The 24,717-nt window shown below is 51.2% G+C and overlaps 1 protein-coding gene across 1 annotated transcript; it reads left to right on the plus strand.

Annotated features, from left to right (window-relative positions):
* Window positions 1-5,273: 5,273 nt before the first annotated feature.
* CDCP2 (CUB domain containing protein 2) lies at window positions 5,274-24,607 on the plus strand. Its single transcript, XM_030870414.2, has 6 exons — window positions 5,274-5,352; window positions 12,958-13,305; window positions 16,179-16,514; window positions 17,541-17,894; window positions 21,406-21,584; window positions 24,281-24,607. Exons 1-6 carry the CDS (start codon window positions 5,274-5,276, stop codon window positions 24,605-24,607), a joined length of 1,623 nt encoding a protein of 540 aa, XP_030726274.2.
* Window positions 24,608-24,717: the final 110 nt, after the last annotated feature.

Raw genomic sequence — 24,717 nt, forward strand, 5'->3', positions numbered from 1 at the left:
AGTGGCTATAGTCACAAAAGGGCATATTCTCACTCAGCAATGGAAAGTCACCCACAAAGAGATCAACGTACATGGTGCCCCATGCATAGACACTAACGTGGGCTCATGAGCCCAAGAAAACAGCGTGACCAGATGGCGACACAGGTGCACCCAGAGACAGACAAATATGCACAGTGACAGAAACAGCATGGCAGCACACCACCCCTGGACATACTCACAACACCCTTTCAGGGACAGCTCCGTGTCCAGTAGCTCTAGGCTGCTGCAGAAAGGAGGGTCCTCTCTACGCCAAGACACCCCTGGAAGTTTGAGATGGGTCCTCAGGGCTCAGCCGTGGGAGTCTGCACAGCAAGACACTGGAAGGCCCCCGACTGCCCAGGGTGACGGTCCCGTGGATGACACAGGCACTCCCCAGTGACCCTGGTGGGGTGGCGGCGGGCAGCCTTTGTTCCTTCTCCACCACCTCCCCTGGGGACTGGGAGAGCAGCTGAGGCCAGGCTGCTGATTGGAGGGAGGGGCAGCCAGGCAGGGGAGGCCCCACCCAGAGGTGACTTCAAGGAGAGATGGGTTAGAAAGACATATGCGAGACCTGGGGTCTGTGCAGCCTCTTTGCAGCCTTTGTTTTTTTGTTTTGTTTTTTAAAATATTTTTCTTATTTATTTATTTATTTTTGGCTGCATTGGGTCTTCACTGCGGCGCACGGGCTTTCTCTAGTTACGGCAGGCGGGGGCTACTCTTCATTGCAGTGCGTGTGCTTCTCGTTGCGGTGGCTTCTCTTGTTGCGGAGCATGAGCTCTAGGCATGCGGGTTTCAGTAGTTGTGGCACGCGGGCTCAGTAGTTATGGCACAGGGGCTTAGTTGCTCCACGACATGTGGGATCTTCCTGGACCAGGGCTCTAACCCGTGTCCCCTGCATTGGCAGGTGGACTCTTAACCACTGCGCCACCAGGGAAGTCCTCTGTGCAGCCTTTGGCATTCACACAGTTGGAACACAGGATAAGGGAAGACACGCATTCCCAGCTTACTGTGTGCTGGCACTCCTCCCATGTCAGAGGTCCCCACCCACCTACCCTCACAACGCCTGGCAGAAATGCCACAGGCAAGGAAATGATGTCTGTAGAAGCAAAGTGACTTGTCCAAGGTCACACAGCTGGTAACTGCCAGAGTTGTGATCTGAACCCATATGGTCCGGGTTCTAGGGGCTCTGGGCTTAACCACAACACCAGACCACCCTGCCACTCCACTGGGCGGGGTTAAAAGCATACGCTTTGGCATAGAGGAACATGGGCTCAAATAGACAAGGACACTTCCTAGCTGTGTGTCCTTGAGCAGTTCAATCTATGAATGGCTGCTGAGCACTTAGCATGTGCTGGGGGAGGACGTGCAGTGGGACGGAGACGACGAAAGGATGTGCTCTGGGTGAAGCTTGTGCTGGGTGGTGGGATGAAAACCCAAGTAGATGGAGGGTATTCACAGAAAAACCAGGCGGCCAGAGCACGGGTTGTCCTCTCTGTGCTAGAGGTGCACGCAGGGAGGGGCACACTCCCAGCTTGGGGTGGGGTCAGGATGACTCCCTGGAGGAGGTGACAGTGTTTTGAAGGATGAGTAAGAGTCTGTCAAGGGAAGATAGAGCAGAAAGAAAGGCAATCCAGGCTCAGGGCACGGTGTGTAGGAGAAGTGAGACAGATACAGGTAGCTGGGATGTGACGCTCAGGATAGGGACAAAGTCTGAGATGTGCTCCATGTGTGGGAGGGCGGGGGGTGTCCTGAAGAGGCATGAATGCCAAGCAGAGAACTCTGGATTTTATCCTGAGCAGAGGGCTGACATGGTCAGATTAGCATTTTAGAAAGATCAGAGTAGAGAGTAGGTGGGGTGGGCAAGGAACAGGCAAGAGCGGACACACGCAGGCCGGTGGGATGGGGAGGGGGTAGTGATGGTTTCAGAAGTTGTGTCAGAGCCTAGAGTGGTGACCAGACTCAAGTGTGACTGCCAATATGGGGATGAGGGGAAGTCGAGGCAGCTCCTGCGTCGTTTCTGGCTTGGTGGGTTGGTTGTGCCGCCACCTTGAATAGGAAACCCGAGGGAGAAGCAAGTTTGGGGGAGGGGCGGCGATAAGTTCATCTGGGAGCTGTGGGGGACCCGAGGGGCACTATGGTGGTTGCCAGCCCAACGGCCATCCTTGCTCTTGCTAACCCAAATTCTGGAGCACTGTGGAAGTGAAATGCCTGATCTTTGGGGATGAATCATGCTAACCTCCTCTTGCCAGTGATGTTCTAGGAGTGGGTGTGCATCCCAGTTTGGGCTCTCCCAAAAGCAGACCTTGAGACAGGATTTGAAAGCACATGGTTTATTTAGGAGAAAGGGGGAACACTGGTGGGACCTAGTGACCAGAAATTGTTGGTGACCAGGACACATAGTTTGACTGCAGCGGGGGAATGCAGCCCAGCAAACCTTGGAAGAGGGAGAGGAGGGGAGAAATGGAAGAGAGAAGTGTAGACACTGCTCTCAAGAAGCCTGGCAGTGAAAGCCAGCAGCTGGGTAGGGTGAGAGCTGGAGGGAAACACAGGCTCATGGAAACGGTTTGTATCCCCAGCCACGGTGGGGAGACCTGCATGCGCTTAACTGTGGATGGAGAACGCCAGCTGGGCAGGAGAGGCTGTAAGGATATGGGGGAGGCGAGAGCTACTGGAGAGCTAGGTGCCCAAAGCAGTGGGAGGGCTGGGCTCCCGGCACAGGTTGGAGGGATTGGCCTCGGACAGGAGGTGGGAACACCTTCCCCAGAGGCTGCGGGGAGGGATGTATGAGCATAAGGTGAGGTCTGTAAGGTGAAGGGGCTCCTGCTTTACTGTTTCCCTTTTTCCCTCCACGGGAAGGGAGGGGGTCATCTGCAGGAGACGTGGGGATGCACTGTCTCGGGGAGACTGGTGACCGCCTGGGATGGTGTCTGTGGAGAGTCACAGAGAGAATCACCTGGGGAAACATGGAAAGGCTGGGGGGCGGAGCTGAGACCCTAGACGAGGCTGGAGACCATGAACAACGGGTGCTAATGCTGACTACATGGTGACGGGACTCTGCCCAGCAGCGCCCAGAGGTCCAGACACCTGGCGGAGAGTGTGGCCAGAGGGGCTTGTCCAGCAGATGTCATGAAGGGAGGGCAGGATGACCCTGAGCCTGGAATCTCAGCCCAAGGGGGAAGATGGGGTGAGGAATATGCGAGGCGGGGCGGGGAGAACGGCAGGGAAAGGAGACTGGAGCTTCACGGGCGGGCAGGGAGAGAGGCGCTTGTTCCAGGGGTGGGACAAACACTTAACAGATGAGGGATTCAGGGGGTAACAAGTGGATGCTGTCACAGCCCTGCCCACGCCCTGTGGCCTTCACCATTCCCAAGCTTCTGCTGCGACCCCTGGACACTGGGGCATTCACAGGCAGGTTGGAAATGCCTGGGAGAGGATGGCCTCGAGCGGCCGTCCCCCAGGGGCAGCTGGCAGTGGTGGACAAACACGCTGCCTCCTCCTGCCTCACTGAAACACCATCTCCCAGAGGTGCCCTTGGGGGTGGAGCCTCGGTTGCCCACGGTGGTCAGCCGCTGGCTAACATACCCTGAATCGGCTTCTTCTCACTCCCCTCTCCCTGCCCCCATCCCCTACCTGTGCTTCCGGGGATCACCTCCCGGATAAACGCCTTGTCCTCAACTCCCTGCCACAGGGTCTTCTTGTGAAGCAACTCAACCCACGACAGTGGCTTAAACCCTCTGCACTTCAGCTTCCTCCTCTGCAAGATGGAGAGTCCGATATGTGCCTCTGAGACTGGGGGGACACAAGCACAGGTCTGGGAGGCTCAGCACCGTGCCCAGTACTCAGCAGGCGCTGGGTTAGCGCCCTTACTCATACACACAGTAGGTGTTTAATAAAAGCTCCAGTCCCCTCAGACGGCTCAGGACACAGAACCTCTCTGTTCCTGCCAATCAGGCCCCACCGGTAAGCCAATCCCTCAGGCCTGACCATTCCCGATGCTCTTGGTTGAACACCTTCCAGGTGGCCTCCCTCCCATGCTGGCAGCAAAGGGCTCCCTGGGGACCTCCTGACAAAAGGTTGGGCCAGAGGCAACACGTGGTCTGGAAGATGGATGTCTGAGCTCCTCAGAGGTCAATAAAACTCCTCCTACGTACTGAGCCAGGCACTGGCTTGGGCTTCCCCTACATTATCTCATCTAATCCTCTCCACAAACTGCAGGCACTGCACTGCTCTTCTGTCGTGGTCCAGGAGACTGGGTCTCAGAGAGGCCCCCGCAGCCCAGCAGTGACGGGTAGAGCCTGGATTCAGCACTTGTCTGTCAAGCCAGAGCCCAGACTCCTCACTGGGAGGCAGGAACATGCCATGTTCACCTCAGATGCCCTGTGCCTGGTGCAGGCTCTGCACAGAGAAGGAGCTTAGGAAATGAGCCTTGGGCCGGACTGAACCAAATAGGGCTCCTAGAAGAAATTGAAAGATCCTGTTTCCTGTTGGACACGGCGCCCCTGAGGGTATTGCTGCCGCCCAGCTCCTAGCACAGGGCCTGGCACATAGTGATGTTCAAGCCAGGTTTGTGGATCAATAAAAAGGTGAACATTTAATATCCTTGGCCAGAATTTACACTATGGCCCAGATCCATGACTGCGTTAGGAGTTATCCTATACGATTTTCCCATTCTGTTGTCCCTGCTGCATTCTTCCCTTCGCTCTCCCTCTGAGCTCATCTAAGCGTGTCTGAGGGATGCTGTCCCACTCCCCCATCGGTGGGGGATAGGGAAACCTAGAGCAAGCGCTCACTGTGTGCTTTAGCGTATGTTACCACATTTCATTTCCACAACAGCCCTAGAGGCAGGGCTGAATGGTACCACTGGACAGATGACCTAGAGGAGTTGGATGACTTGTTCAAGGTCACCTGGCCAATTGGAGGCTGACGGGAGATGATCTCAGGTCTGCCTAGCCCCCAAACTCGTGCCCTTTCTCCACCACCAAATTCCCTCCCAGCCCTAAGTTGCTTCCCTTCCCCATCCAGTGTGGCCAGTGCAGACCTCCGAAGTGTCAACCTGGTGACACTAGATCCGTCACCTTAGGGTGGAGTGAGGGAAGCACCTGGGGATCAGCTTACTAATTCAAGGTGCTGATGAATTATTCACACCACCATTAACTTGGAGGCCCTTTCAGCCTCACCTCTCTTTCCCCTGCTCCAGACCCTCAGGTCCTGGCCTGCCCCAAGCTCGGCAGACCTGCGGGGCCCCCAGCGAGGAGATGCTGGCAGAGCTGGAGTTCTGTCTGCTGCTGGCAGTGACACTGCTGAGCCCAGTCCCCAGGGCCCAAGCCATGGAAGGTAGGAGCTGCTGGGGACAGGCAGGAAACCTGGAGGGGGGCAGAGGGGTGGCAGGTAGCAGCGGGGTCTCAGGAGGTTTCCATGTGGAAGGCCAGAAAGCGGAAGGCCCTTTTGGGGGCAGTTGGCCGAGTTGAAGATGTATTGCTTCTGAGATGGGGAAAGACGATATTTATCAAGTGCCCACTGTGTGCTGGGTGCTTTCCACGTATGAATGCATTTAATCTTCACAACCAGCTTCAAAGTGGGTATTAGTCCTCCTTTTTACAGAGGAGGAAACTGAGGAAGAGGGAGGTTAAGTAACCTGTCCAAGATTACATGTTTACCAAGGACGAAGGGAATGGCTCAGAGAACGATTAAAGATTTGTTGTTGGAATGAGTCCTTATTTTCCTCCTGAGGGCCTGCTGTACTTTCCCATCGCCAGCCAAGTGAAATCAAAGGCATTCAGTGCCTTCCCAGGTTTGGCTCCAATCTCTATATAACATCCAACCTCGGTTCCCAGAGTCCCTCGGGCATCTCATACTCTGGCAGAGGATCACACCCCCTCCTGGAGATGCTTCACCCTCAGGGCTTTCACCCGCTGTGCCCTCTGCCTGGAAGGTCCCTTTTCTCTTTTTCTACCTGAGAACATCTGGCTCATCCATGAAGCTCAGGTCAAACACCACCTCCTCCAGGAAGACTTCCGTATCCCTTCATCAGCCTCAGAAACTCCCTCCTTGGGGATCTTAGAACCCTCTGCTGGCACCCTGGTCCCGGGTCGCTTTGTGCCGCTCCAGCCCTCTGAGCACTGTGTGCCTGTCTGGGAAGCCAGGGCCGTCTTCAAGGGGTGTGTGTGTAGCGGGGGCTCAGCCAGTGGTTGCCAGTGCCTTGTCTTCCTGCAGGTTCAAGGGGGGCTCAGGAAGGACACGTAACTTTCCAGTCACCTAGTTGGTGGCAGAGATGGCCTGGGCACCCAGGTGTCTCACCCCATGCCTGGGTGGTGGGATAAGCTAACTGTTCCCATTTCTAGCCACTGGGGCTTCAGTGGCCTTGGGGTGACCCTGGAGTTCAGGGTGCCTGCCGGACAAGACCTCTACTTGTGCTGGGACCCAGGGCCTCCTGGGCCACCAGGAGTTCTGCTCCAACCTTCTCACGGCTTTTCCCGTCCAGTGGGCAAGGCTGGGGGAAGGACAAGGACAGGCAATGAACAGGATGTCCCTCTGTCCTCTTGCCATAGAGGCATGAATCAGACATTGCTCCCGCCCTGGCCTGTCCCCAGGGCCAGGCAGGGAGCCCTGATGTGAGCTGGGTGTGCATCTTGTAGCCTCTGCACTGCTTTCTCTCATCCGTGTTCACAGCCGCCCAGCAAGGTCATTATCCCCATTTCACAGATGCGTGACTGAGGCTCAGGTAGGCTAAGTGATTGTGAGTTTGAGCCTTTATTCATGCCATTTCCTCCCTCCAGATCTTCCCCAACTCACAAAGCCTTCTTGCTCCTTCTAGCCAAACTCAAACATCAACTCCCCTGTGTCCCTCCCCCAACAGTGCTGGCCCTGGCAAGACTGCCCCCGCTCCCTCTGGACCCCAGAGCCCGTGTGGCCCCAGCGCAATCACGCCACATGGCTTTGTCTCATTTGCCTAACTCCCCCCATCTTACCCCACAACTGGGAACTCCCCAGGAAGGGGCCCGTTATGAGTCAGCACAGGCCTGTACAGGGCACATGCTTGGCAAATGTGTCTCTTACAGGAACTTCGGTTAAGTATATTCTTCAGGATGCTTCTGGTTGCAAGGGACAGAAACCTAATCTGGATGAATTTAAGCAAGAAGAGAAATGCAGTGGCTGGTGCCAGGGAGGCGGGAGTATAGCTGAGCTGGGCAGCTTGGGTTCTGGGACATTCCCTCTTTTCACATGGTTCTTGCCATTTGCTGACAAGCTCTCTCAATGGGCTCTGAGTGGGGTCCACCCAGGGCTCTCACTCCCAGCTTAGGTACCAGGGAGGAAAGGGTTCTCATCCAGGCACTCAGCAGCAGGACTCTGGTGGCACAGGCGCACCCCACAGGCCAGTCGCTGTGGCAGTGCTGAGGGCCCCGATTGCCCAGCTAGGATCCTGTGTTCTCCTGTGGGCCTGGGAAAGACGAGGGAGGGTTACCACATGGAGGCAAGGGAAGGGAGCAGTGTCTAAAATTGAGGGCATGTTGTCGCAAGAGGTGAAGGAATGAGGGCTGGGTGGAACAAAACAGGAGATGTCAGCTACAGCAGTAACTTCCCTTTTTGGGCCTCAGTTTTCTCATCTGTTAAATGGAGTCAATAACACCTGTGCTGCCTATTTTATGGGGATATTGTGAGGATGATATAAGATTGTTCACTGATTCATTCACTCAGCAAATATACACTGAGCACCTGCTTTGTACCAGGAGCTCTTCTAGGTGCTTGGGAGACAGCAGAGAATAAAACAGACGAGAATCCCTGCTCTCATAGAGCTTACAGTTTTGTGGAGAGAGACTTGGCAGTGAACCAAACAAATAAGGAAATAAATAGTACATTTGACAGTGATGGGTGCGATGGAGAAAATAAAGCAGAAAAGGGAGAGAAGGGGTACAGGGATGGAGAGAGGATTTCAGTTGTAAATATGATGGTTGGGGAAAGCCTCACTGAGAAGGTCATTTTTTTCAACTTTTAAGTATGAAAATTTTCACACACAAAGTGGAGAAAATAGTATAATAAATCCCAATGTCTCCATCAACCATCTTCAACAGTTATCAACATTCTGCCTTTCTTGGCTCTTCTATCCTACCCTTACCCCCATTTTAGGGGGACAGATCAGAGAAACTTAAAGACAATCTCAGATATCACACTATTTCACCCATAAATATTTCAGAGTATATCTAACAGATATATAGATAGATAGATAGATATTCCCAATATTTTTATAATGATATAATAATTCTTTAATTTTATCTAATACTCAGCTCATGTTCAATTTTCCCCATTATGGCAAAAAAAAAAAAAAAAAAAATCCCATTGCGATTTTTTTTTCAACTCAGAATCCAGACAAGGTCCACACATTGCTTTCGGTTGATATTTGACTCAAGTCTCCCTCCCTCACTCTCTCTCTCTCTCTCTCTCAGTCTCTCTCTCTCTTTTTTAATCAACTTCTCCCCTGGCAACCACTTTTCTACTCTCTGTTTCTATGAGTTTGACGCTTTAAATTCCACATATAAGTGATACCATGCAGTATTCGTCTTTCTCTGTCTGGCTTATTTCACTTAGCATCATGCCCTCAAGGTCTATCTATGTTGCTGTAAATAGCAGCCTTTTTCAAGGCTGAATAATATTCCATGTCGTATGTATCTCCATTCATCTGTTGATGGACACTTAGGTTGTTTCCATATCTCAGCTATTGTGAATAATTCTGCAATGAAGATGGGAATGCAGATAACTCTTTGATACCCTGTTTCCATTTCCTTTGAAATATACCCAAAGTGGAATTGCTGGATCATATGGAGTTCTATTTTTAATTTTTTGAGAAGCCTCCATACCGTTTGTCATAGAGGCTGCACCAGTTTGCATTCCAACCAACTGTGCACAAAGGTTCCTTTTTCTCCACATCGTTGTCAACACTTGTTACTCTCTTGTCTTTTACATAATAGCCATCCTAACAGATGGGAGGTGATATCTCACTGAGGTTTCGATTTGCATTTCCTTGATGATTAGTGATGTTGAGCACCTTTTCATGTACCTGTTGGCCATCTGTATGCCTTCTTTGGAAAACTGCCTATTCAGTTTCTCTACTCATTTTATTTTTATTTTACATTTTTAAATTTATTTTATTTTATTTATTTATTATTTTTGGCTGCGTTGGGTCTTCGTTGCTGCACGGCCTTTCTCTAGTTGCGGCGAGTGGGGGTACTCTTCGTTGCAGTGCACAGGCTTCTCTTGTTGCGGGGCATGGGCTCTAGGCATGCGGGCTTCAGTAGTTGCAGCACATGGGCTCAGTAGTTGTGGCTCGCAGGCTCTAGAGCATAGGCTCAGTAGTTGTAGAGCATAGGATTAGTTGCTCTGCGGCATGTGGGATCTTCCTGAGCCAGGGCTCGAACCCATGTTCCCTGCATTGGCAGACAGATTCTTAACCACTGTGCCACCAGAGAAGTCCTCTACTCATTTTTTTTTTTTTAATGGAGAAGTTGAAAGCCTTCCTCTTTATATTTATTTATTTTTGTCTGTGTTGGGTCTTCTCTGCTGCGCATGGGCTTTTCTCTAGTTGCGGCGAGCAGGGTCTACTCTTTGTTGAGGTGCGCGGACTTCTCACTGCAGTGGCTTCTCTTGTTGTGGAGCAGGGGCTCTAGGTGCGCAGGCTTCAGTAGTTGTGGCTTTCAGGCTCAGTAGTTGTGGCTCACGGGCTCTAGAGCACAGTCTCAGGAGTTGTGACACACCAGCTTAGTTGCTCCTTGGCCCGTGGGATCTTCCTGGACCAGGGCTCAGAACCCCTGTCCCCTGCATTGGCAGGCAGATTCTTAACCACTGCGCCACCAGGGAAGTCGCTATTGATGGTTTCCTTCGCTGTGCAGAGCTTTTCATTCAATGTAGTCCCACTTGTTTATTTTTGCTTTTGTTGCCTTTGGTGTCAAATCCAAAAAATTATTGCCAAGACCAACGTCAAGGAGCTTACCTCCTATGTTTTCTTCTAGTTGAGTCTTTTTTAATATAACAGTTGTGTCTCCCCCCCCCCCCCACTTTATTTACTGTTGAAGCACCTGGGTCATTAGAATTTCCCACACTCGGGACTTGACTGAATGTGTCCTCACGGTGTCATTTAGATTGTTCCTCTAGCTTCCATAGTCACTCTAACTTATAGACAGATCCAGAGACTCCATTAGATTAAGGTTCCTTTTTTTCCCCCCAAGAAGATGTTACAGGTGTTTCATTAGGGCACCAATTATTCAGTGTTTCACTTTGACGTTGAGATTGGTCAGTGAGTTCAGGGGTTGTTAGCCTGATCCATCTATTATAAAGTTCCCTATAAAGGTAACTTTTTTGGCATTTTTTAATTATAAAAATTTACAAACATTAGCAAAGGTGAAAGAATTTTACAGAAAATATTTACCTACTCAACCAACTAGGTTTTATCTCTCATCAGTTACCTTTTTTCTCAGTGATTAGAACAGACAACGATAATGATGATTCCATTAAGGTTTGCAAAGTTATGTTTTTCTAATGTTGTTATTCTTTCTGTAGTCTTCTTTAAATAACAATTTTTCTTCATCAGCTATTTGGTTATCCTGATATATATAGTTTGTAACAGGAAAGGCAAAGTAAATGCTTAATTCTTTCTTCATGTAACAAGAAGAAAATGAGTTCATGCCCGAGCAATCTCTAAAGGAAATCAATAATCTCCTTTTTAGTTTCTTTTAGTTGTATTATGAATTCATTCATTTTTATATATTTGATGGGTTCCAACCCACTGCAATAAATTTTTTTTTTTTGGCCACTCCCGGTGGCATGTGGGCTCTTAGTTCCCCAACCAGGGATCGAGCTTGCGCCCCCTGCATTGGAAGCACAGAGTCTTAACCACTGAACCGCAGGTAAGTCCCTGCAATAAATTTTTTTGAAGCTCAAATTATACCTTCTTTAGCCAGTGGGAGCCCCTTCAAGAAGGTTTCTGTGTCTCTTGACACAATCCCAGCAGTTCCAATAGTTTCTTTACTTTCTGGTGTGACAAGATATCCCAAGCGTATTTTGTATATTTACTTCCCTAGACTAACTATTTCTTTAAGGAGCCCTGCTTCATTTTAGTTAGACATAACGATCCGAAGCTAATTTAGTTGGACATAATAATCCTAATCTAAGTCCAAGTGGTACAAATACTACCAGGATATCATTGCTTTTAGGGTTTTTTTTTTTTTTTTTGGTACGCAGGCCCCTCACTGTTGTGGCCTCTCCCGTTGCGGAGCACAGGCTCCGGACGCGCAGGCTCAGCGGCCATGGCTCACCGGCCCAGCCACTCAGCGGCATGAGGGATCCTCCCGGACCGGGGCACGAACCCGTGTCCCCTGCATCGGCAGGCAGACTCTCAACCATTGCACCACCAGGGAAGCCCCACTTTTAGGGTTTTTAATGAACAAAGCTAGGAAATTAATATTTTTAGAAATAAAAATAAATCAAATTCGTACTGATGTTTTCAATTCAAATTAAGGATCTCAAGAGTTCTGCTTAGTTTTTTAATTCTATACTTGTATCGCTCTCCTCTTACACTGCAAATCTTAGTTTCTATTGACATTAACATACTTCCTTTACTCCAATATTTAAAATATTGTAAAATAACGGTATTCACTATTACCACTAATAGTAAGTCTACTGAATATAGTTTAATTTTTTTGTGTGTTTCATTTTGTTCTTGGGATCTATTCCACTAGGAAGGTACAGTCAAAATAGTGTATTTCAACATCGTTTGAAATCATTTTTCCCATGTGAATGTGCCTCCAACTTGACATATAGTTAAGCTTATTTGTTTTAGTTTGGCATATGGGTTACTTAAATATTTTTGATAATTTAAAAATTATATTAAAAATTACTCATGATTATAAAGTTAAAATTATCAAATAAATTGCATTTAAAGAGGTCTAGCAGTCGCGCCTGTTTCCTCCCCTTGGCTTACATCTTCCTGTGTCAGAGAACAATTTTTATTAGTTTCCTTCCATTGTTTTCAAAATATAAGCAAATATGTACATATAAGAATGTAGTTTGGGGGACTTCCTTGGTGGCGCAGTGGTTAAGAATCTGCCTGCCAATGCAGGGACCATAGGTTCGAACCCTGGTCCAGGAAGATCCCACATGTCACGGACCAACTAATCCCGCATGCCATAACTACTGAGCCTGAGCTCTAGAGCCCGCGAGCCACAACTACTGAGCCCACGTGCCGCAACTACTGAAACCTGCGCGCCTAGAGCTCGGGTTCTGCAACAAAAGAAGACACTGCAATGAGAAGCCCGGATACTGCAACAAAGAGTAGACCCTGCTCGCCGCAACTAGAAAAAGCCCGTGCGCGGCAACAAAGACCCAACGCAGCCAAAAATATAAATAAATAATAATAATAATAAAAAGAATGTAGTTTTAACTTTGTAGTACTCTGTGCACATTTTCACTCAGGATGGCAGCAGGTAATATTATTTTTAATTTTCGAATTCCCCAGTGCACATCTCTAGTGCCTAGCAGTTGCCTAAAATTATAGTCCCACCTGACACTTCTTATCTCCTTTCCCTGCTTTATTTTTCTCCAGATCACTTATCACTAGTTAATATGCTCTATAGTTTCCTTATTATCTTTATTATTTGTCTTCCCCACCAGAATTTTAGTCTATTTGTTCCTGCTGTAACCCCAGCGCCTAAAACAATGCTTAGCACTCAAACAATATTTCTTGAATGAATAAAAGAATGTTTGGCAAGTATTTGAAGAATAAGTAAATGAATGAACAGCTACATGAATAAATGAATTGACTTAGGGCCATGACCTCATGCTCCCTCATCCCATCCCAAAGAACCCATCCCATCCCAAAGAACCCGCTTTGGAGCTGGGCCACTACCCACGACCCCAGGGCTGACTCTGAGACATTCTTGCCTCTCACCACAGGTGTCAAATGTGGGGGTGTGCTCTCAGCACCTTCTGGAAACTTCTCCAGCCCCAACTTTCCCAGGCTCTACCCCTACAACACGGAGTGCATCTGGCTGATTGTGGTAGCTGAGGGCTCCTCCGTGCTGCTCACCTTCCACGCCTTCGACCTGGAGTACCATGACACCTGCAGCTTCGACTTCCTGGAGATCTACAACGGGGCCTCCGGGGACCAGGGCAACCTGCTGGGGAGGTTCTGCGGCCAGGTGCCCCCACCGCCCTTCGCCTCCTCCTGGAACGTCATGTCTGTGGTCTTCCACTCAGACAAGCACGTGGCCAGCCGAGGCTTTTCTGCAGGCTACCAGAAAGGCAAGGGGGATTTGGCAGTAGAGAGGGTGGCCCTGGGTGGGGATGGGGGGAGGGCGGCGGGGTGAGGTGACGGGCAGGGTCTCAGCATCTTAGCGTGTAGGCTGCTCTGTAATCTGGATGCCCCTGCTCTCATAGCTCATGGGACAAAGGCAGCCTCTGTTGGTAGTGGGTTTTTTTTCTATTGGTAGTCTTGGTGGTTGTGTGTTCCCACCTTCATGGCAACACTCCCCACGTATCCCTCCGTTATTCCGGGAGTCCTCGGAGGGTCTCACTGTGCTCAGGAATGAGGCCTCTCGCGCTCTCCTATCCTTGTCCTTCTCACCCCATACATGACATCAGGACACTGGAGGGGACACTGGAGGGGACACCGTGTTGCCACTGCTGCTGATCCCTCTGTGGCATCTCATGTCACGGGCACAGGATTCTCTCCCCCTCCCCATCATGTCCTCGGAGTGGAAGGTGCATGGGCGTCTGCATGGAGCTGGTGACGCTCTCCCTCCCAAAGCCTTTCCTGAGCTCGCCTCCTATATAGTGATCCCTAACCCCTCCCTCCCCCAGCCAGGCTTGGAGCCTACCCCTCAGGCTAGTGAGGGGAGCAGAGGCTTCACCCTCCTTGCCTTTCTTTCTCCTTGACTCATTCCTCTTTCCTCAGGCTTCTCTGCACAGACTCAGACCTCCTACCTTCTCCCAAGGCCAAAACCAAAGGCCTTCCTCACAACAGCTCAAGCAATAGACTCCACAGAGGCTCCTGGTGCGCGGGGTTCACCAACAGCAATCAGGGCCGAGGCGAGGGTGCACACAGTTCTATGCCTCAAAAGCCAGACACCAGCTCCCACTGGCTTTGGACGCATAGTATTGTAGAATGGAAAAACACAAGAACCACAGACCGATCTAATCATAGCAGTGGAGTTTTAGATCCCTAGATTTTTAGACTCTTAGGGTATCAAAGTTATAATACCATGTGCAATGTTTTCCAATACTTTTTAAAACAAGAGTACCCTTATATCAAATGGAACCTTATGTTAATCCCTGATATGTAAAAGAGATAAAGGCAGCATTTAAAAAAAATAAATTTTATTTATTTATTTATGGCTGCATTGGGTCATCGTTGCTGTGCGTGACCTTTCTCTAGTTGTGGTGAGCAGGGGCTACTCTTCTTTGCGGTACGTGGGCTTCTCATTGCGGTGGTTTCTGTTGTTGTGGAGCACAGGCTCTAGGCGCATGGGCTTCAGTAGTTGTGGCACGAGGGCTCAATAGTTGTAGTGCGACGGCTCAGTAGTTGTGGCACACGGGCTTAGTTGCTCCGTGGCATTTGGGATCTTCCCAGATCAGGGATCAAACCCGTGTGCCCTGCATTGGCAGACGGCTTCTTAACCACTGCACCACCACGGAAGTCCCAAAGGCAGCATTTTTGTTGTAAGCATTTATAAGTTCATATTTTTAACGTTTACTTATTATAAGCCAATCATTGAAAACATAAGTAAATATTGATGGCCTCCGATTAGTTAAATTTTTACATATAAGATATGTGACTGAATGAAAGATATGTATCTTTCATTGAATTAAAAAATAGTTTGAATACAGAAAAAGAAGGACATTTACACCAGATGTCTGCAAATAGATGCCCTGGGGCTACCGTGGAGCCCCAGAACACATTTTGAAAGTCTCTGCTGAGGGTATTGACAGCGGACGGGATCTCACAGACTGTCAAAACCTGCCCTCTCATTTGACAAACAATACACCTGAGACCAGAGAGGGAATGTGCCTTCCCAAGGTCACACATCTGGGAAGGGGAAACTGGGACAAGAAGTCAAGGCCTTAGCCGCCCAGCACAGTGCTCTGTTCACACAGCCATGCCACGGAGTGGGATTCTGGAGTCTCAGGAGACACAACCGAGTGTGCCCCTCCCTGCTGGTGGCCTCCAGCTAGTCCTGGCATTCATTATCACCTAGCTCCCAGTTGTACTGGCTACACTGGGTTCTAAAGGGCTTTCACCAGAAACTTATTAAACTCAGCATGCGTCTGAGCCTGGTGGATCAGTCTGAACAGGTCTTATGATTTCTAATATTCCCATGAGGCTCAGAGAGGCTGAGTTACTTGTCCACGGTCACACAGCAATAGAAGACTGAGCTGAGAGGAGACCTGTCTTCAGACGTCAAGCCCATCTCTACTCCTTTAGATCCTCCCTCTAAGCCTCAGTTTCTTCATCTGTTCGGGAGATTTGATAATGTTCCTGGTCTCAGGTACCTCAGCCTCTATGCTCCACTAGCCTGGTAGGAGGGGACAGTGAGACTGATAAGGTCAAGTGCACAGACTCTGAAGTTAGTCAAATCCTGCCCTCCCTGATACCAGGGGGTGACCTGCTGTCAGGGTCCTGCCCTGTCCGTTGGGGCCTTGCCACTGCAATGGCTCTTGCCAATCTCCACATCTCTTTGCTTCAGGGCTTTTTCTGAAGCTTTGGCAGGTCACCTCTACCCCCAGCGGCCCTCAGCCTCGATTCCGGGGAATGCCCCCGCTCCCCCACCCTCTCTCCCTCGCTGCCCATCTGCGGTCCTCTGTCTCTCCCAGATGAACTACTTGGGCTCAAATCCTTGTCTCGGGCTCAGTCTAGGTGAAGCCCAACTCACACAAGTAAGTTACTTAACTTCTCTCTGCCTCCAGTCTCTCAGCTGTAAAATGGGGGAAACCACCGTGCGTTCCTCATGGGGTTATGGTGATGGCCTAGAAAGATGGCCTGTGCCTGTCACTTACCAAGCGCTCTGTGGGTGGTGACAAGAATCCCGTGAACACCTGTGGGCGTGGCATTTCCCAAGGGAGGAGATGGGGGAGCCACAGGGAGGGAGAAAGTTTGGTTCAAGCGGGCTCCCTTGCAGATGTGTGTGGTGGCGTCCTGACGGGCCTGTCGGGGGTCCTCACCAGCCCCGAGCACCCCAACAACTACCCCAACAACGTGGAGTGCCGCTGGGTGATCCGAGCCTCTGGCCCCGCCACCGTCAAGCTGGTCTTCGTGGACTTCCAGGTGGAGGGCAGCGAGCAGTGCACCTACGACTACGTGGCTGTGCTTGGGGGGCCCGGCCCCGCCCATGGGCACCACTACTGCGGCAGCTCCAGGCCCCCCACGCTCGTGTCGCTGGGCCACGAGCTGCAGGTGGTCTTCAAGTCTGACTTTAACATCGGGGGCCGGGGCTTCAAGGCCTACTACTTCTCAGGTAGGAGGGCCGGAGCTGCACGCTGAGCGCCCTGTGTGTGCTGGGCTCCTGCCTCCCCATCACACCTGTGGCGGGGTGGGGAGGGGTCGTACTCTTCTGCCTCTGGGCCTTACACTTCCTGCTCTTTCTCTGCCTGAAATGTTCTAGCACACCCTCTCCCGTCTGGCCGATGCCAAGGCACAAGCATGTCACCTCCTCTGGGAAGCCTCCTTGATTCACTCAGAATTATTCCCTTCCTTCCACTCCTTAGAGAAGTTTTCTCATAGCGATGATCTAACACATCACTTCTGTACCTGGTTTGCATGCTGATTTCCTCTGCTTGACTGTGAGTTCCTATGGACTTATCTTTGTACCTGCTACATAGAGGGTGTTCAATTAATGTCTGTATGAATGAATGAATGAACCCTTGGGAATTAAACTGTCTAGTGGAGGAGATAGAGAAGGAAACAGACAATGACAATGCACTGTGATCTGTGCTGTCTAACAGTAAGAATCATGGATGACTTCCTGGAGGAGGAGAGAATTGAGCAGTGCTTTGAAGGTGTTAGCCAGTGGCAGAAGAAAGGGAAGAGTGTTCCAAGCAGAGGGATGAGCATGTGCAGAGGCACGGAGGACAGAGAGGATTTGTGTGCTTGTACTACTAGGAAATATTTGGTGAGGCTGGAAGGTAGGGCTGGATGAGGGGCAGGGAGAAAAAGGGCAAGGTCAGGTCATGAACCACCTTGTCTGTCAAGTCCAAGTTGGACTCAACTCCGAGGAGAGGTATTAGGCATTGTTATTGAATTCCTATCAGGGTCAACACTCATGAAATGGTTTACCAATTGGAATGACAGTCTCCGCTTTCAGCTAGTTTCAGTTTAAAGCAGGCTTTGGGATCAGTTGTCTGGTTTTCTGGCCATGGTGCCCACAACCTGCCAGGGTGGTTTAAGGACCCTATAGCGCCTACTGCCCAAGCTGTAGCTGCAGAGGGTGACAGTCTCCACCCTTCTCACCATTGCTCCTTCTGTCCTGCTCTCCCCAACCCAGGAGAATGCCAGGAGGTATACACGGCAGTGCGGGGCAACTTCTCCAGCCCACAGTACCCCAGCTCCTACCCCAACCACATCCGGTGCCACTGGACCATCCGCCTGCCTCTTGGCTACCGGGTCAAAGTGTTCTTCCTGGACCTGGAACTGGAGGGCCCCAACAGCCTGACCAAGACCTGTGACTTTGACCATCTGGCAGCCTTCGACGGGGCCAGCGAGGAGGCGCCCCTGCTGGGCAGTTGGTGTGGCCACCACCTGCCACCACCGGTCACCTCGAGCCACAACCAGCTCCTGCTTCTGCTGCACACAGACCGTAGCACCACCCGCAGGGGCTTCTCTGTGGCCTACATTGGAGGTCAGCTGGGGTTGAGGGTATGGGCGTGCTGGTGGGGGAAGGTGAGGCCAGGGTTCCTGGTCTTTGCAGCCTCCTTCCTCCATCTCACCAACTTCTCAGTTGGCTGCACCACTGCGGACTCCCGTCCTGGGACCTCTGAGGCTATATCAACGTGGCCCTTGCTTATTTTCACTATTACAGTGCCCTATTTTTCCAGCTTCTAAATCCACAATTCCTAATTCCTCCCTATCTGTCACCTTCCTCCATGGGCCCCTGGCCTCTCTTGTACTATGATTAATCCTCTGTATCCAGGGATAATACACAAGATATGGTAATACTATTTATGGAAAACAATTGATATAATCATGGAGATGCTGACCAACCTTGCTTGTACAGTCATAAGTCCTGACTGACAGTGGTTTGAAAAAATGACCTTTGGTTTCCTTACACAACAAGAAGCCTAGAGCTAGGCAGCTGCTGTATTGGTTCAGGGACTCAACAGTGTCCCAGCTGATATGTCTGGGATTCTCTTGACCTCATGACCACAAGATGGCTGCCACAACTCCAGACATCATGTCCATGTTCAAGGCTGGAAGAAGGTAAGGGAGGTGCCAGCCACAAATATTCCTTTATCAGGAAAGTAAAAGCATTTTCGGAAGCCCTCAAAAGACTTCTTCTTGTTCTCATTATTTTGAACTTGATCATATGGCCATGCCTAGCTGAAGAGCTAGGGAACTTAGCACTCAGCTTTTCCATCCTCCATAGTGCTAGTTAGATTTGCCAGCTGACAGCAGCTATCATCTATCCCCTCCTCTCATCATCCTTCCCTGGGCCACGGTCCCAGAAATGCCTGTGCTCTGGACCCATTTTGCCCTCTGCCTGACGAGGCTAGAGCCTCTTGTTGTGCAGGTGCAGAAACAGAGGTGCAGAGAGGAAACAACTTTCACTGCTGTCACACGGGGAGTGGCACAGCCAAGGCTAGAACTCACACCCTTGCCTTTTGTGTGGCTAAGCAGGGCCTGGGGAGGAGGCCCAGGACTGAGCTCAGACGGACGGGGGCCTCAGCCAAATGCTGCCATTTACTGACCATCCAACGGTGCTCACCTGTGGGAGGAGTTGATGGATGCTCTAGATAGGCGGTCGTTAAGATGAAATGAGGTAACACAGGTCACAGTGCCTGCCTCCGAGGGCATCCTTGCTGAGTGTGGATTTCTTTCCCTTATGTGTCTCAGTCCTGGTCTGCATTCAAAAGATCTTTCCTCAGGACTTCCCTGGTGGTCCAGTAGTTAATACTCCATGCTCCCAATGCAGAGGGCGCAGGTCTGATCCCTGGTCAGGGAACTAAGATCCTGCATGCCACACAGTGCAACCAAAAAAAAAAAAAGTCTTTCCTCTTCTTTCTTTCTTCCTTTCTTTCTACCTTTCTTTCTTCCTTCCTTCCTTTCTTTCTTCCTTCCTTCCTTCCTTCCTTCCTTCCTTCCTTTCTTTCTTTCTTTCTTTCTTTCTTTCTTTCTTTCTTTCTTTCTTTCTTTCTTTCTTTCTTTCTTCCTTCCTTCCTTCCTTCCTTTCTCTCTTTCTCTCTTTCTCTCTTCTTTTCTTTCTTTCTATTTATTTTTGGCTGTGTTGGGTCTTTGTGGCTGCACACGGGCTTTCTCTAGTTGCAGCGAGCGGGGGCTACTCTTCGTTGCGGTGCGCAGGCTTCTCATTGCAGTGGCTTCTCTTGTTGCGGAGCACAGGCTCTAGGCGTGCGGGCTTCAGTAGTTGTGGTTCGCGGGCTCTAGAGTGCAGGCTCAGTAGTTGGGGTGCATGGGCTTAGTTGCTCTGCAGAACGTGGGGTCTTCTTGGACCAGGGCTTGAACCTGTGTCCCCTGCATTGGCAGGAGGATTCTTAACCACTGTGCCACCAGGGAAGTCCTTCTTCCTCTTTCCTTACCCATGTGCAAGAGGAGTTTGGGGGCCCAGGGATGGTTAAGGAAACGGTAGAGCTGCAGCAAGCTAGTGGCAGCAAAGTGACCTGGGCAGACGCTCCCTCTGTGGGCCTCAGTTATCTCCATCCATAAACCTGGAGGAGAGCTGTCCCTCTGTTAGAGTGACCCCTTTCCCAGAGTGCACTCAGAGAGCCAGGTGCCATGGGGCTCTGCCCCATCTAGCTGGCAAGTCGCTTTCTCTCTGCGGGTCTCAGTAAAATGAAAATATCAACTGAAGGAGCTGAGAAGTCCCTTTTACTCTGCTGATCTTATTTCTGGTCCTGGGTCCTCTCCCAGCTGTGTGTGATCTTGGACAAGCTCCCTCTCCTTTTGGTGCCTCCAGAGACACCTCCCCGATGGCTGTGGGAGCCCAGGGTCAGACACTGCACTAGTGCTGGGCCAGGCTCCAGATGTGGCCCAGGCTGCAGGCGGCCTCCCAGCTGGAGGACAGCCTCGGCATCAATCAGGGGTGACACACAGTTCAGCATCACCAAGATCATCGTGGGAGACGGCGGGCCCATAAATCCCCGACTGCCCAGACACCAGAGGCTGATATATGTCTGAGGCATTTCCCGGAGAGGGGTTGAGACTTCCAGGCCTCTGCCTACTAGCTCTTTCCTTTTCCTCCTGCCAGCCACCCAGCTTCCTTCCCCCTACCCTCCCCCCTGCCCCAGCACGCACTGCCTCCGTACACACACGCGTGCACGCACACACAGGCTCGCACGAGCCCAGACACTTAGAGTCACACAGGCCTGGCTGGGAGGGGCTGCAGGGAGCCACCACATAAGGTGGAGAGACCAGGAACTGTGGGATCTTACAGACGCAATGATTAACATCCTGGCTTAGCCACTGCCGACAATTTCACCTTTCAGAGCTCCGGGTTCCCAAACTTTCAAATGCGTTTAGTCATGTCCACCTCAAGGCGTCATCATGAGGAGGGAGAGTGGGGCTTCCTTCACCACCCTTTTCAAACTGCAGCCACTGCAACCCTCACCCACACACGTTCTGCTCTCCCCACTCCCCGTCTTTCTTCTTTGCTTGATTTTCCTTCGGACTATTCTGACGCTTAGGTGTATATTACATATTTACTGCCTCCTCACTCAACTAGAATGTGAGCTCCAAGAGGGTAGGCATTTGTGGCTGGTTTTTCTCTTGTGTTTAGAATAGCGCCTGCACATAGTGGGCCATAAATACTTCTTAAATGATTGAATGAATTGCCTGGTATATGGCAGACATGATCAGCCAATAATAGCTTTCATTATGATTAAGAATATTCATTCATTCATTCAGTCAGTCGTTTATTCAGCATTCGCTGCACCTGCCAAGCTCTGTGTTGGGCTCAGAGGGCGCTGAGAAGTAGGCAGGGGGTCTGCCCTGGAACTCATAGTTTGATGGAGTTAAATGGAGTAACGCGTGTAAAACGTCCTCGTAGGACTGCTTAAGAGCCATCCCCTCTCTGGGCCTCGGTTTTCCATCCACCACCCTTTGGATAGGGGCTTGGAGAGCGTGGGGGTCAGACCGCCTGCCCCCATGGCCTCCAGCTCCCCACTCCCGTCCATCCTCAGTGGTCCCCATGAACGTGAGTTGCTCCCGCACGGACTTCCAGATCCTGATCTCCGCGCAGGCAGTGGCCCCGCTAGAACGGACCAAAGTCTACCTGGGCAGCCGGAGCTGCGCTGCTCAGGAAGTCGGCAGCAACTTCCGGATCCAGGCCCGCTTTGACACCTGCGGCACTGAGTCTCAGGTAGGGGCTGGGGGAGGAGGGCGGGCACGAGCCTGGATGCAGAACTCAGCCCCTCTTGATTTTACCTCAACACGCTTGCTCAGTGTAGACACAGCAAAGAACTCAGGGGAGACAGAGAAGGGGTGTCCTGCTGCACAAGCTGGTGACAACCAAAAGCCCCTACTGGAGGCCCCTCCCTCAAGGTCCTGGGAACTGACTGTTCCTGGGGGCCTTCCTGCTGTCCCCCCTCCCCCCTGGAGCTCCCCAGGGCCACCCGGCCCCCACCCCTCTAATGCACAGAGCTGTTTGGGTGCTGCTGCCTCCTGCCCACCCCCTCCCCAACCTTGCGATCCAAATCCCTCGCTGGGCTCCGCCAAACAAAGGGGCCCTTCGAGAGACAGGATCCGCCTCCCTCCAAAGGCAGCGAGGTGTACAAATGAGGTTTTTCTACTAGCCTTGTATTTTGGAGGCCTAGAACCCAGGCTTGGGGCCCTCAGAGTCACCTGGTAGTGGCCCAGGAACCCTGGATGTTTGGATTCTCAGGGACAGGTTGGGAAGGGGAAAGGCGGAGAAGGCACAGTGGTCTCCATCGGGGACAACACCCCAGCCTTGGTGACGAATCTGGGGATTCGTTAGACTGTCTTGGCAGAAATCACGTGCTTTCCAGCAACCGTATTTCCCCACCACCCAACATTAACCGAATGTATGCCTCTGGCCCCTCCAGTCCACCCTCTGCTTCCCCAGCCTCCTGGCGGCCATCATCCTTTTAACCTGAGCAGAGGAGAAGTGGGAGTCAGTCTTAGCTGCCAGGATAATCTGCCCTCACCTCTGCACCATGCCCTAAATCCCCTTGGGGTTTTCTCTGGGGGCCGAACCACATTCCATAGAGTCATAAAATGATGGAGACAGAGAACCCCAGAAGCAAGGAATCATGAAATCTAGAACAAAGAACTCACAGACACTCAAGGTCTCATAATCACATAATCATAGAATCTTGGCATCAATATCATGGAAACATAAAAACTGAGAGCCTCAGACTCATGGATTCTTAGTGTAACACTTGTAAGTCCTAGACCCATGAGGACCAGTCTCTGCATTGAGTTGCTTTCAAAGATGCACAGTTCAAATGGCCAAAAGCCATGACAGCCTGTCTGTGCATCTCTTAAGAACCACAGAGACTTGATTTCATAACCGTTAACACCACATTCATGTGGACTTTCTTTCCTCCTCAAGTCTCACTCATCAAAACCCCATGAAACTTCCCCGCACACCTGTTTTGTGTGATTTTTCCCTCCCTTCTTTATTATGTGGATTCACTTCGGTCCTTTCACTGGGTCCCCTTCCACTCTCAGGTTCTGTCTTTCTTTTTCCGATTCTGTGTCACAAAAGTCCAGGACACCGGTTCTCCTCAGAGGGTGTGGTGGTAGACAGGCTGAGGGCACAATGCAGGAGGCTCCTCTGGGGACATGGACTCAGAGCTTTTGGGAAGTCCAGAGTTGGGAGAGACCCACAAGGTCATCTGGTCCATGAAACTCCAGACCCGTGATTCCCCTTCACTGCCTTCCCCAAAAGGACCATCCAGCGTCCAACGATGGCAGCTTCCTGCAGGTCACGCCCGTTTGCTCTGTTCTGGGCAGCTTTGGATTTTAGAGAAGCCTCAGCTCAGAAGAGCCATGACTGGACGGGGCAGTTGGGCGGCCTGAGGAGTGTAACGGCTGCTCTAGATTAGGGGTGGGTGGGGAGAGTAGCCCAGCATCACTGCAGCACCCGATCCAGACCACACCAGACTGCCCGTCAAAATGCTGTCCCTCAGTCCCCAGCCCAAACACTCCACTGTCTCAGGGTGTCCTAAGTCCTGCCTCCTTCATCCATGGGGGTGGGGAGGGCAGAAATGTGACGGGCTCCCCACATCACACTCCTCAATGGCTCTTCCCAACCCCAGGGTGGTGCTACTGGGCTGAACAGCACTCAGCCACAGGGACACATAATTGCTGCAGACATAATTGGGCAAAACGATTCCATAAGGAAAGTCCCGTAACACCAGGGACAGAGCATCTAACTGGGAGGCAGGAGACTCGGCTTCTGGATCTAACTCTGGGCAAATTACTGCCTTTGCGGGGCCTCAGTAGCCACATCTGTAAATTGCCAAGGAAGGGAGATTGAACTAGATGTCCTGAAATTCCCCTTTGGTTCTACAGTCTTTGGTTTGAGTGAGGTGTGATGGTTAAGAGCACAGTTAAGAATCAGGCAGATCTGGAAGAGAATACGTTCCCTGTCAACTGTGTGCTGTGTGACCTCAGACAAGGGATTTAACCTCTGGGCCTCATTTTCCTTATCTGGCAAATGGGGATATTAATGGTACAAATAAGAGAGGGTTGTTGTGAGAATTAAATGAGATAATGCCCTTAAAATGCAGAGCCTGGAACATGGCGAATGTCCCTGTTGTTACTGTTACTGTCTTTCATAGACACCACGTCCTTCAAGCCAGAGCCAGCACTGACCCATCAAATATATATTGTCTTTTCAGACACCGTCGTAGTGCCTCTTTTACAGGTGGGAACACAGGCTCTGAGTGGGAAGGGAGTCAGTAGCCAAGCTGGGACTGGAAACCAGGCTCTGGAGTTGTGCCCCCTTGGCACTCAGTGCCTACATATCCAGGGGAACAGGGTCAGCCCTGGCCCCTTCAGGTGTGAACAAGTGCCCCTTGACCCCCACAGAGAAGAAATAACACTTCAGTGATCGTCAGCGTGCTGTACATCGACTTCTCAGCCGGTGGGCAGGAGGATATCCACGAATACGAGGTCCGCTGTGAGCCGAGGCGAAAGGAGGCCTCTGTCCACCTGCTGTCCGGCTCCCACTGGCTTGGGCCCTATGCTGCCACGGCAGAGCACCTTCAGGAGGCACCACCCAGGGACGAGGCAGAGGCACTGGAGGGCCCCGTGGCCATGGTGGCCCAGGACACCAGTGACATCATCTTCCTGGGCCTTTGCATCCTGGCTGGAGTCCTCATGGTCATTGCCATAGTGGTCCTGATGCTGCTGTAAGCAGGGAGGGTAGGGAAGTGGCATCTGGCATCCCTGGGAGGCAGCTTGGGCACCCCACAACAGGAGCAGGACCAGGCCTTGCTGACTTTATGATGACCGTGGGCAAGTCA

This window comes from Globicephala melas, chromosome 1 (assembly GCF_963455315.2).
Source record: "Globicephala melas chromosome 1, mGloMel1.2, whole genome shotgun sequence".
Lineage (NCBI taxonomy): Eukaryota > Metazoa > Chordata > Mammalia > Artiodactyla > Delphinidae > Globicephala > Globicephala melas.

Bases quoted from the DNA above. Each gene is read 5' to 3' on its own strand.
- CDCP2 (XM_030870414.2), top strand. From the start codon at position 5,274: ATGCTGGCAGAGCTGGAGTTCTGTCTGCTGCTGGCAGTGACACTGCTG. The intron at 13,306-16,178 runs GCAAGGGGGATT...GCTCCCTTGCAG, and splicing joins TTCTGCAGGCTACCAGAAAG to ATGTGTGTGGTGGCGTCCTG. The intron at 21,585-24,280 runs GTAGGGGCTGGG...TGACCCCCACAG, and splicing joins CCTGCGGCACTGAGTCTCAG to AGAAGAAATAACACTTCAGT.